At 46.7% G+C, this 13,556-nt stretch overlaps 1 protein-coding gene across 1 annotated transcript; it reads right to left on the reverse strand.

Annotated features, from left to right (window-relative positions):
* Positions 1-5,109: 5,109 nt before the first annotated feature.
* Positions 5,110-12,524, reverse strand: LOC134399700 (olfactory receptor 52P1-like). Its single transcript, XM_063127785.1, has 3 exons — positions 11,622-12,524; positions 7,238-7,247; positions 5,110-5,168 (listed from the first exon to the last, which is right to left on the reverse strand). Exons 1-3 carry the CDS (start codon positions 12,522-12,524, stop codon positions 5,110-5,112), a joined length of 972 nt encoding a protein of 323 aa, XP_062983855.1.
* Positions 12,525-13,556: the final 1,032 nt, after the last annotated feature.

The following is a 13,556-nucleotide window of genomic DNA, read 5'->3' on the forward strand; positions in this document are numbered from 1 at the left end:
CCCCCTGGCTCTGCTGATAAACTCGGTTTGGCTTCTTGCCTTTTCTTTCTGGCAAATCACCTCTCTCTGTTACTGAACAATCATGTCTGTGATTTAAAACCAAACAGAACACGTTTAACACACAAAAATAGCTGCGTGTTTCATGTGGATGTGAAATCATAATGGCAAAAATAAATCATAACAGTAAATAAAATAAAATTGCAAATGTCTCCTTCAGCCGTAATGTTCATGAGGGCAATTAGTGAGTAATGTCTATGTATCAAAAGTAAACCCAATTGCGTTTAAGGGGCCTTACTTAAGGGGAGACATGGTAGAGGTGCAGAGTGTGGAGAAGATGGATGGGGAGACATTTTTCTCCCTCTCTCATCATACTAGAATCCAGTGAGGTCATCCTGTGAAGCTGACCAGTGGGAGATTTTGTAAACATAGATGAGCTCTCTCTCTCTCTCTCTCCAGCAGCAACCAGCCAAAAAGAATTAGCTCCTGGGTCACCGGGGCTCGTACAAACTAGCCAGATGTGCTCCCAAGCTTCCCACACCCACCCACCCTCCAAGCTGTTCTGACTGGCCTTCTCATCCCTTTCCTCTGGGGGGCTGGGGACGGGGTGGCAACTTCCAACCTGCTTCTACATCTGCTGGACCAGTCGCCCACAGAGTCACCTAAAAAGCCCTTCCCATAGCTGGGGAGCCTAGCTCCACACACATGCTCTGTGCATAGATGCGCCTTGTGATTCATGGAGCAGCAAGGAAGTGGAGGGCCATTGCAACAGCAAGCAATGCAGTGCGCTGCCTGGCACCATGAGGAGCTGCAAGGGATTGTTAACCAGGCTTCCCCCTTTTTTTCTTTTGGCTGGGGATGGGCATGGCGTGGCGGCCTGACTCTTCTTAGCACCTCCTCTACTTCATTGACAACCAAAGGCACAGTTACAAGACGGGGATCCTTGGCTCAGAAATACTACAAACGAGAAGGATCTTGGAATTGTTGTAGATCACAAGCTGAATATGAGCCAACAGTGCGATATGGCTGCAAGAAAGGCAAATGCTATTTTGGGCTGCAATAAAAGAAGTATAGCTTCCACATCACGCGAGGTACTGGTTCCTCTCTATTCGGCCCTGGTTAGGCCTCACCTAGAGTATTGCGTCCAGTTCTGGGATACACAATTCAAGAAGGATGCAGACAAGCTGGAGCGTGTTCAGAGGAGGGCAACCAGGATGATCAGGGGTCTGGAAACAAAGCCCTGTGAAGAGAGACTGAAAGAACTGGGCATGTTTAGCCTGGAGAAGAGAAGATTGAGGGGAGACATGATAGCACTCTTCAAATACTTAAAAGGTTGTCACGCACAGGAGGGCCAGGATCTCTTCTTGATCCTCCCAGAGGGCAGGACACAGAATAACGGGCTCATGTTAAAGGAAGCCAGATTCTGGCTGGAAATCAGGAAAAACTTCCTGACTGTTAGAGCAGTACGACAATGGAATCAGTTACCTAGGGAGGTTGTGGGCTCTCCTGAATTGTAGGGATGCTTTAGGGTAGATTCCTGCATTGAGCAGGGGATTGGCCTTGTAGGCCTCTTCCAACTCTGCTATTCTATGATTCTGTGACAAATCTGGTTCACCCACTTTGACAAGAGACACCCAGTTTTAAGGCTGATCTCTCTTCTGAGATCTGAAGTCTTTATTCTGTCCAGCACTGGAATTGGGGGCTCCCTATATGTACCTAAAGCCCACGGCAGTTGCGTGGTGGCACTACATTGGTTATACGATGCAGGAGCTACCCTCACAGCCACCGCAGGGTTGTCCCACAAAGCTGCCCACTGGGGAAGTCAGGGACCCTGACTTTTCCTGCTGGAGCGAGGCCACTATGATGTGGTGCAAACTCGATCATTGATGAAAAGTCGTGTTAAATCGCAAATGCAAATATGTGCATTATTGATTTAAAAACCAGCGAATGGATGGCTGTGTCATGTATCTTGAAATGTGAATATGTGCATTTAGGTCAGGGTAAACAAGCTGTATAGACAAGCCCTGTGGCTGTTCCTCTGTCTGTTCTCACTCCAGCGTCATGCTGGGGAAGCTGGGCAAGGAGCAAGAGCCGGGCCTGGTGAGCCGCATGGCCCCCGGGAAGCCCCCACTGCCTCCTGCATTGAGATTACCCAACGCCACCCTGCTGCAGCAAAAGCATGGTTTTATTTCTAAAAGTGGGGGCAAGCTGGCGCATGTGTGGCAAGTGACGCAGAGCAGGAGCCCAATGGGATGCGCATGTGACTCTTGAACCCCAGGGCTCCGGGACCTCTCAGCCAACAGCCTGAGCACTCGGACCTGTGACTTTGCATTGCTTTGTTTCTCACGGGCCGGGGTCAATAGGGGAAGTGGGGGGGAGATTGCTCCTTCCCAAAGATCCTCCATTTTAATTCCACCCATTCACTCCTGGGGAGGGGAGGAACTTAGGACCCTGTAGCAAGTTTGAGACCAAAACTTGCCACAGAGGTGTGAGACTGGATGGGCTCCACTCTCTCGCAGGATCTTATTATTATTATTTATATAGCACCATCAATGTACATCTTGTGGGGAGCTGTAAAACTTTTTCGTTCATCTAAGCACGTTGGTGAAGGCATGGACGTTTCAGTTGTGTCCATGCATGTTTGTAGGAGTAGTTTGGTAGCTTGACTCTGTACTGCGTCCAAGATGCATTTACCACCAGCACTCTTCAGCTGATGGCTGCATGTACCGGGACCACGTGACAGGCTGGGTGGCTGCACAATCCCAGCACCTGCCCCTTGGAGGAATTAACCCGGGACCGGTGAGCCCCATACGGATCGTGGCACTTGCTCCCCTGAGGCACTCCTGGGAGTGCTTGATAGCACAGGCTGCAGCCAACCAGCACTTGTTCTGAGCCTCCGTGGTTTCCCCACCTCTGCTACTGGCTGAGGACTCCCGGTATATCCCCATGGCTCAAGTGCCCCCTCCAGAAACACCCCCAGCCAGCATCAGCATTAGCCACTGCAGTTGGAGCGGTCCTCCTTGGCAGAATGGGACACGGCATGGCAGGCCCCCACCCCCCAACAGGAAAAGGGAAGAGGGGGAAGAGCGGCACTCGGTCACTGCCACTGACCCCCTGTGCCTCTCGGCTCCCTGGCTTGAAGCAGAGCTGAAGAACCCGCGCAACACATGCCCGGCTCTTGGTGGTCACGATCCTAGTGCAGCCCCATGGCCCTTTGAAAGCAGGCTTCTCGGACCCATGGAAGGCTTCGTCCATGGCAGAAGCATCCAGGGACAGAAGGCGCAAGTCCAGTGAGGCTCAGAAGTCCTCTGTCCTCCTTGTGAGGAGCTCTCCTTCCGTCTTAAAGAATGGACTCAGCCCTGTTATGGAGCAGTGCAGGTTTCCACCACAGGCATCTTGACTTAATTCCATAAGCAACTATGAAAACGGACAATGCAGCCTCTGACACCAGGGAGATCGGTTCTTATGTTCCAATGGAAGCAGACTGCACAATGGGAACGTCTGACAGCTAGATTAGGGTGACCAATCGTCCGGATTTGCCCAGACATGACCAGAAATGGGGGGGAAATCACCGTCCAGCCGGAAATGGCCTTCCCCCCCCCTTTTGCCCGGGAAGAAAGGCTCCCCCAGCTTCTATTATTATTATTATTATTATTATTATTATTATTATTATTATTATTATTATTTATATAGCACCATCAATGTACATGGTGCTGTACAGAGTAAAACAGTAAATAGCAAGGCCCTGCCGCATAGGCTTACAATCTAATAAAATCATAATAAAACAATAAGGAGGGGAAGAGAATGCCAACAGGCACAGGGTAGGGTAAGCAGGCACAGGGTAGGGTAAAACAAACAGTATAAAGTCCGCACAACATCAAGTTTTAAAAGCTTTAGGAAAAAGAAAAGTTTTTAGTTGAGCTTTAAAAGCTGCGATTGAACTTGTAGTTCTCAAATGTTCTGGGCTTCTCCTTGGTCGTCGTCACCATGGCGACCAAGGAGAGGCCCCAATAGAAGCTGGGGCAGCCTTAAACCGCTTTTTTCCCAAACGCGGAAACACCTGGCTTAAGATCCGCCCACCTCATCCAATCGGGTCTCTCCTATGACGTCGATGTCATAGGAGAGACCCAGATGGATTAGGTGGGCGGGTCTGAAGCCGGGTGTTTCCGCGTTTGTTTGGGAAACACGCCGCTCTCGGGGCTTCTAGACGCCCTAATAGAAGCCCCGAGAGCGGCGCGTTTCCCAAACAAACGCGGAAACACCCGGCTCTGCCTATCTCTGTAATAAATGGTGTATTTGTGTATGTTAGGAATCCAACTTCTTGTCTCTTTATGCTTTCTCCCTCTTGGGCGGCTTAATTTCTCCCATGGCATAGCATGATTCAAGCTGAAAGATCCCAACATGTGTTGTTCAGGTACATGTGTGAAGATGAGGACCCATGGATGGTCGTAAAGAGGAAAAATTAGGACCGGGGCCTGGCTGCTTCTCCAGTCCCCATGACTAGGGCCAAGGATGCAATATCCTTTTTGAGAACCATACAGTATTCCAAGTGTGGTTGCAACACAGATGTGTATAAAGTCATTATGATTTTGGCAGCTGTATATTTTACCCCTTTCATAATGATCCCCAGAGTGGATTTTGCCTTTTTTGCACACTGGGTTGATGTTCTCAATATTCTCTACAACCCCGAGATCCCTTTTCAGGGCAATCACAGCACATGGTCCTCCCCACATTAACTGGTATTTTCTATGCCCTGCGGCTGTCCAGTTTATGCCTTCCACTGGCTTGCAGAGGCTCAGTGTGACAGAACGTCAAGATGTGTCTCACCCTAAGCTTTATGGCCAGAGGCCGCAGATGGACATGAGACTCCTGAAGGACGTTCTTCGGCCAGAATCTTTCGTAGACCTCCTAAGACATTTAAATTTAATTTTGATTGGTCCAATAAAGTGCTATGTGCTATGCCAATGGCCCTGCCCAAGGCATGAGCAGGTGAAGGGCTCCAGAACTGAGACTGGACCATGCTTTAAGGTGCTTCTCGGGGAGTGAGAAGGGCCACCAAGGTGGAGCCAGGAATGCACAATGTGTGTGTGTCTGGTTCATAGAGTGGTTTCTTCAGAGCCAGGCCAACTTGGCCACAATGGCCTCATCCCAGAGGATCTGCTGTAGGAGACCTGCGTGTAAGGAGCACGCTTGGCTCCGTTTTGGAAATACTCCCCTAATCTGGAATTAGGAGTGAGCAGTGAAGTGGCCAAGATTGCTGATGACACCAAATTATTTAAGATTGTTAAAACACGAAGGGTTTGTGAGGAGCTCCAAAGGGATCTCTCCAAGCTGGGAGGGGTGTGTGTGTCCAAATGGCAGATGCGGTTCAATGTAAGCAAGTGTAAGGTGATGCACATGGGGGGGGGAACAAAACCCCAACTTCAAGTATAACCTAATGGGATCGGAGCTGGCAGTGAGTGACCAAGAAAGAGATCTTGGGATTGTGGTGGACAGCTCGATGGAAATGTCCCCCCAGTGTGCGGCTGCCGTAAAGAAGACAAATTCCATGTTAGGAATTATAAGGAAAAGAATTGAGCATAAAATCTATGGTGCGACCACACTTAGAATACTGTGTACAGTTCTGGTCACCATACTCGAAAAAGGATATTATGGAGCTGGAAAAAGTGCAGAAAAGGGCAACTAAATGATTAAGGGGCTGGAGCATCTCCCCTGTGAGGGAAGATTACAGCAACTAGGATTCTTTAGCTTGGAAAAAAGGCTGAGGGGACTTGATAGAGGTGTACAAAACTATGAATGGTGTGGAGAATGTTTCTCCCTCTCTCAAAATACTAGAACCCAAAAAGGGATCAACCCATAATGCTGATGGACAGATAAAAGGAAGTACTTCTTCACAAAGCGCATAGTTAAGTTATGGAATTCACTACTGCAAGATATAGCTTCCAAACCACGTGAGGTACTGGTTCCTCTCTATTCGGACCTGGATAGGCCTCATCTAGAGTATTACATCCAGTTCTCGGTTCCACAATTCAAGAAGGATGCAGACAAGCTGGAGCATGTTCAGAGGAGCGCAACCAGGATGATCAGAGGTCTAGAAACAAAGCCCTATGAAGAGAGACTGAAAGAACCGGGTATGTTTAGCCTGGAGAAGAGAAGATTGAGGGGACACATGAGAGCACTCTTCAAATACTGATCCTGATGGTATAATTCTTCCCTCTATCTTATTTATAAAATCAGTGGTGTCTTTCAAATAAGAATGCATTTGTGTTAGAAATGGACGTAAAAAATTGTCAACATATTGTGATAAAGGTTCCAATATTGAATTGCATCCCGAGATTATACGATGTCTTTTGGATGGGAAGCCTTGTTTATGAATCTTATCAGAATATAAAAGACTGGTGTATGAGGGTTCGATTTCTGAAGAAAGTTGGCTGTTTTTTTATCTATATGACCCAGAAGCTAAGATATAAGATAGAGGGAAGAATTATACCATCAGGATCCATTATGGCAACATTGGATGTCAATTCACTGTATAGTAGTATTCCACATGATGAAGCACGGGATACAGTCGAATGGTATTTGAATAAACGGGAGAACCATCACCAGTTTCCTATTACAATTGACTGAGACTATATTGGAGAAGAATTATTTTAGATTTGATGAGGATTTCTTTTTACAGACCCGTGGTGTAGCTATGGGCAGTCCTTTTGCCTCTAGTGTGGCAAATTTATTTATGGCCAGATTGGAGGAGAATTTCATTTATCACTCGGCTCAAAATCCATTTTACAAGGAAATTCTCCTCTATAAACGATACATTGATGACATATTTAAAAATTTTGCAAATGCTTCTGTTTTCAATGATTTCGTCTCCTGGATTAATACTATTCATGATAATATTAAATTTTCTTCCCATCAGGATAAGGATGAGATTGCCTTCTTGGACACTTGGGTTTATCGCCAATGTGATCGGCTGTGTTTAAAAATGTTTATTAAACCCATTGACATGAACTCTTTATTGCTTTACTCCTCATTTCATCCACCTCATTTAAGAAGGAATTTACCTGTCGGTCAATTCTTTTGATTTAAGAGGAATTCTACAAAGTATATACATTTTTCACAACAAAAAATAGATTTCGGGAATCTATTGATTACTAATCAATAAAGCGCTTTTGAACCCTCCGTCGCTGAAATGGGTGGAGTCGTGCTTAAGGGCTGTTTGGATTTTGTCCTTGGGTGAAAAGAACATTGATCTAACAGTTAATGGAGAGGGGATATCCACTGCCTTTAATTAGGAAAGCTGAGCAAAGGGCTGATGCCATGCCTATAGCCATATTATTATCAAAAACAGAAAGATCTACAAGAAATACAATTACTTGTGCTTTTGATTATTCATCCTTATCACATGCTATTATAAAGTCTATAAGGAAACATTGGCACATAGTGAGCCATTTACCTGGATGTGCTATCCCTCCTCAAGTGGGTCTGAAAAGAAGGAGGAACTTACAGGATCAACTAATACATACAGACATTAGAACTCCAAGGAGAACACTAAATAACATCCAAGGTCACTTTAAGTGCGGGGGATGTACAGTATGTTCTCTAAGTTTACAAACAAAAGAGTTCCTTCATCCTAGGACCAACCAAACTTTGTACTTATGGCATTTCTCTAATTGTTCTACAAAGAATGTCATCTACATCATTATCTGTCCATGTAATGAGGCACCAATGGTACAGCATTTTATCACACAAATATGATGACTTTAAATTTTTAGTCATTGATAGAATCTATATTGACCCATACTCTTGGACTGATTATAATGACTTATTACTCAAAAAAGAGGCTGAATGGACTTTTCGATTGGATACAATCTATGCACATGGTCTCAATGCTAGCATAGATTTTTCGGTCTTCTTGGCAGGATAAAAGCCTCTTCCAATTAAATAGCTGTTTTCCTTGATAAAAAGGACTACTGTGGTTATAATCAGACACAGCTGCTTTCCGCGTTTTTCTTCACACCATAAACAGACAGGCCAGTAAGATAACTTTTTGGAGCTCTTGGTAACTCTTTGAAACAGAAAGATGATGTTTATTTTCTAATAAGGCCAAATTTATGGTTTTCCACAGCTTTCAATTGGAGGGGTTTCCTCCCCCGCGAGAAAGTTTTTGAGGATGAATATTCTATAATTGACGGTTTAACCTGATATGGGTGAGTGATTTTTAGGCTGAATTAGAAATGAGTGCTTGGATTTTATAATTATAGAGATATTTAGACTAAATGTGATGATTATATAAATAATATTATCTTATCTCTGTAGCGTTTGTTCCGAGGAAGCTTGAGCAGCGAAAATGGGAAGTTTATTGCAAAATCCTGTAAACAACTTACAACGCTAGAAAGAATAAAATATAATAAGAACAAACCTTATTTATAATACATCCGTGAACATATGTTTATGTACTGATGTATTGCCAAATGTGTTGAATAGACTAAAGTGTGTTAGTGTGGCTTTGTTGGGCTATATTATAGATTTCTATTGTCTTATAGTAGGAATAGCATTCCAATTATTGGTTTATTGTATTATAGTACCCAACACCACTATTGTCTAACAACTATGGAATACATCAGCTTTTTTGGAATTTTGTATAATAATAAATGGGTTTCTTGTTAATCATCCCTCTCCACGAGTGTTTCGAGTAGTTGTGTGCGTTCTGGCACCTTATATATATATTAGGTGGGAGGAGTGAAACAGGGGGAGGAGAAAAAGAACAGCATCCTGCAAGGACATCAGAAGAGCCCTGAGGCTGGATCAGAACAAGCTGCCGGCCAGGGGCCAACGAAGCAGGACGTGGTGCAACGGCACCCTTCCATCTATGCTCCACACTACAAAGTTCTGCTGCTGGTCCCATTCACTGTCCCATATTTTAAACCCATTTTCTGAGTACTCCATATAAGTGAAAAACTAAGGCTAAAGTTAATCCAACAAGCCCAGATAATCCTATATAAGAAGAGTGCCTATCCAGTTTAGCATCCTGTTTCCCTCCCCCCCTCCCCCTCCAGTGACCAACCCCCAGATGCCCCATTGGGGAGCCCAAAAGCAGGACAGGCGGGTGAGAGCGCTGACCCACACTGCTGCCTGGTGCTCCCACGTGGCCCCAGTGTCCTGTGCACACGCATAATGGACGAACACGTGCAGTTTTGAGCCTGAGCCTAGAAATGGGGTGCACCGTCGGAAGGTTGCACTGGACACCAAGAGGAGACGAGTTATTAAAAAGAGACTCAGACCTGACTCAGATAATACAAGCTTTATTATATAATAAATGAGACCACAAAATATGTGACGTTGATACAGCATGGAGAAGTTAATTCAACCAATTAAGCTTGGATTGGCAGCTCTCGCCTTATCATAGAATAGCAGAGTTGGAAGGGGCCTACAAGGCCATCGAGTCTAACCCCCCGCTCAATGCAGGAATCCACCCTAAAGCATCCCTGACAGATGGTTATATGTCCAGGAAGGAGACAGAAAGAGAGCAAGGGGTCAGTTTTGTCCCCCATGTTGTTTAACATTTACATGAAGCCGCTGGGTGTGGTCATCTTGGAGCTTTGGAGTGTGCTGTCATCAATATGCTGATGACACGCAGCTCTATTTCTCCTTTTCATCTTCAGCAGGAGAGGCTATGGATGTGCTGAACCAGTGCCTGGCTGTGACAATGGACTGGATGAGGGCTAATAAACTGAGGCTCAATCCAGACAAGACTGAGATGCTGTTAGTAGGTGATTCCGCTGACAGGATGGGGGGTGTTCTACCGGTTCTGGATGGGATTGCACTCACCCTGAAGGAGCAGGTTCGTAGCTTGGGGGTTCTTTTAGATCCATCATTGTCACTTGAGGCTCAGGTGACCTCAGTGGCAGGGAGTGCCTTTTACAAACTCCGGTTGGTGGCCCAGCTACGCCCCTACAGGGATAACCTGGCTTCAGTTGTCCATGCTCTGGTAACTTCCAAGTTAGATTACTGCAATACACTCTACGTAGGGCTGCCTTTGAAGACGGTTCGGAAGCTGCAGCTCGTGCAAAATGCAGCGTCCAGATTGATTTCGGGAACCAGAAGGTTTGACCATATAACACCTACTCTGGTCCACTTGCACTGGCTGCCTGTATGTTTCCGAGCCCAATTCAAGGTGCTGGTTTTGACCTATAAAGCCTTACACGGCTTGGGAACCACAACATCTGACGGAACGCCTCTCCTGACGTGAATATACCCGGTCACTATGTTCAACATCTAAGGTCCTCCTACAGGTGCCTACTCCGAGAGAGGCTCAGAGTGTGGCAACGAGGGACAGGGCCTTTTCGGTGGTGGCCCCCAGACTATGGAACAATCTCCCTGACGAGGCTCGCCCAGCACCAGGTTAAGACTTTCCTCTTTGCCCAGGCATATGGCAGCACATCTTAATCACCCACATGTTTAGTTTTTTTTTAACGGTTTTTAGTTGGAAGCGACTGAACAAATAAACAACAAAAATGCTTTATGTGTGTATGTTCTATGTTTTAAAATTTAAAATTTTGTATACTTGTTTTTATCTCAATTTTAGAATTTTTGCTATGGGGGCAGTATATAAGTGTAACAAACAAACAAACAAACTACAGTTCAAGACTCTTCGAATTTCTTTGCAATATCTAAATTCAGAAAGGAATTGTAAAGCTGAAGCAGCCAGATCTGTTTCTGAGGCAGAACCGCTGTGGTGGATCTCAGAGTCAAACAGTCCTCATGTGCATTGTGGCCGGGGGGTGGGGAGGGGGCTTCTTATCAGTCTCAGCTCCCAGCATTGACCAAAACGAGTGACCATCTGACCCCCACTAGAGTTTCACAGCCATCAGTGAGAGTTTCCATAAGAGTAAGGGGTTTAAGGGTTGATCACCTCGGCACAACTAGAGGTGGGAGAATCTGTTCATTTTGGTTTCTCTCAGCTTCTCATTTTTCAAATCTTGAGTTTGATTCTACCTAAACTTTTACAAAAATCCATTTATTTTTAACCTAATAATGTTTGCCTAATGTAAACATTCTTTTGCAAGCATTTCCTCTATTATGCACAATTGTTTGGTGTGCAATTTTAAAATTGGAGAGCCATATTGCAAAATTCAGAGATGTCTGCATTTCAAAGGATAACTGAGATTTGATTCACATATTGGTTCAAAACGGCAAACCAAACCAGTTTCTCCCCGATCTGTACCTCCGATGCAGCTGGCGTTGACTGCCTGGTCTGGTGGATGTTGAGCCTGTGTGCCCAGACTACCGTTTTACATTCTAAGGTAGAGAAGGCATCTGAGTCACAGTAAGAGCCAAACATTAGAAGGTGGACCCATTCATATTCCAAATCAAGTAATTATGAATTGCAGTGACATTGCTAGCCCAATTAGCTTCCCCCAGCCCTTACCTGCCTGTCTAGGTGTGGCCTATTACAACAGTTTTCTGAATTCTCCATAAAGCTCTAGAGTCCAGCCGGACTGCAGATGAAGCCTCCTCAGTCCCCCAACCAGCAACGTTACTTCTGTGGGTGGCATTTGAGGGGCACCGGCTCAGCCTGCCTTGGATTCGGCAGTGACCCTGTCTGGTAGGAAGAACCTGATGACCCGTTCCCTGATCTCCTTGGTCCTAACTCCATACACAATGGGGTTCAGCATGGGAGGGAAAAGGAGGTAGAGGTTGGCCAGCAGGATGTGGACTTGAGGAGCCACGTGATGGCCGAAACGGTGGGTGAAGAAGGAGAAGAGCGCAGGGCTGTAAGAGATCAAGATGACACAGAGGTGGGAGCCACAGGTGCCGAAGGCCTTGAGCCGTGCCTCGTGAGAAGACAGGTGCAGCACCGCACGGACAATGAAGAAGTAGGAGAGGCCGATGCATAGGAGGTCCCCGCCAATGACGATGAGAGCCACACTCAACCCATAGGCCCGGTTGATGCTTGTGTCTCCACAGGCCAGCTTCACCACGGCCATGTGCTCACAGTACGTGTGGTGAATGATGTTCGTCTGGCAAAAGGACAACCTTCTGATAAGGAAAGGGCAAGGGGCCATCAGCAGGGTTCCCCTGACGATGCCAGCCATGCCCATCTTGGCAACGAGGGGGCCAGTGAAGACAGAGTTGTATCGCAGCGGGAAGCAGATGGCCACATAACGGTCCAGCGCCATGGCCAGCAGTACCGCTGACTCCATCATGCACAAGGCATGGATGAAGAACATCTGGGCCAGGCAGGCGCTGACCTGGATCTCCCCAGCCTGGAACCAGAAGATGCAGAGCATCTTGGGCAAGGTGGAGGTGGAGGCTGCCAAGTCCACGGCAGCCAGCATGCAGAGGAAGTAGCACATGGGCCTGTGGAGGGCCGGCTCTGTGGCCACCACCAAGAGGATGATGCAGTTCCCAGCAACTATTACCACGTAGATGGTGCACACGGGCACTGAGAACCACACCTGATATGCCTCCATGCCTTGCAGCAGGAACGTGGAAGGAAAGTCGTGTGTCCAATTAGTCAGTGCCATAGCCCAGTCTCCTCAGAGCTGCATGATCCACCCCAGCAACAAGCACCGCTGGCAAGCAAGCTCACATCTAAGTGGGGTCTCTGGGCTGGAGGGGAGGAGAAACAACAAGGCAGCACCGTAGGAACGGATCTGCCGCTGGGGCAAAAGAGGGTAGAAGGAGCAGCTCACAGCACTGGCAAAGAGTGGGGAGCGGAGAGCTGAGTCAGTTTCAAAAAAACTCACCAGGAAGGCAGCAGCAACAAGAGTCTTGGTAGGGTGGCAGAAACATTCCTCTTATACAGGAGCGAACTGGGCAGGGCAAATACCCCACCTCTGCCTACGGTGATCTTTATAGGTTTGCCGTGGCAAACTCCCAGCATGGTCCCCCCACCTCACCCTACCTCCCACAGCTGAGGCCCTGGTGCTCAAAGGTGGCGCTGGCACCAAATTGCAGGAGGTCCGTGGTTCCTTCTCCCACCTCTAAAGAGCCTCTGAGGGTTTTAAGTGTTGCCATCCTGGGAAAGCCGGCTGGTTGGTTGTGAGGCTCTCAAGAAGCACCTTGAAAAGCAAGTTGAGATGTTTCCCAGGTACAGTAGGTCTCCAGACACAAATGGCCTCAAAATAATAGCTGTCCCTGAAGCATTGCTGCCCCTGTGGAGCCAAGGTGTGAGTGGAGACCTTGCAGAGATCCACACGTGTGGTTGCTTGCCCTGATGGTCCCAGAAGGATTGAGGCCATGAAAAGCAGCTGGGTTTGGGACTTCTACTGGACCAGCAAAGAAGAGTGCAGGAATCTGCAAGAGAGGCCATGTCATCGGGCATGAGGGAAACATCCCCCCGCCCTGCCCAGCAAAGGGTTCCAGAGCTGCCACTAGCGATGGATGAGAATTTTATTTAGTTCACTTTTGATAAGACCAACATTCACAAGTTCCTTCATAAAGGGGACAGGAAGAAATTGAGATTTTTAAAAATATCAAATGTAATTATAAAATCACTCAACATTTCATAATGTTACTAACAAAAGATACATTATCAGTGAAGCTGGAAGGACTAG

The sequence above is a fragment of the Elgaria multicarinata genome, chromosome 5 (assembly GCF_023053635.1).
Source record: "Elgaria multicarinata webbii isolate HBS135686 ecotype San Diego chromosome 5, rElgMul1.1.pri, whole genome shotgun sequence".
Taxonomy (NCBI): domain Eukaryota; kingdom Metazoa; phylum Chordata; class Lepidosauria; order Squamata; family Anguidae; genus Elgaria; species Elgaria multicarinata.

What these genes read in the sequence shown, in the direction of transcription:
- LOC134399700 (XM_063127785.1), bottom strand. Translation starts at nt 12,524, where the DNA reads ATGGCACTGACTAATTGGACACACGACTTTCCTTCCACGTTCCTGCTG.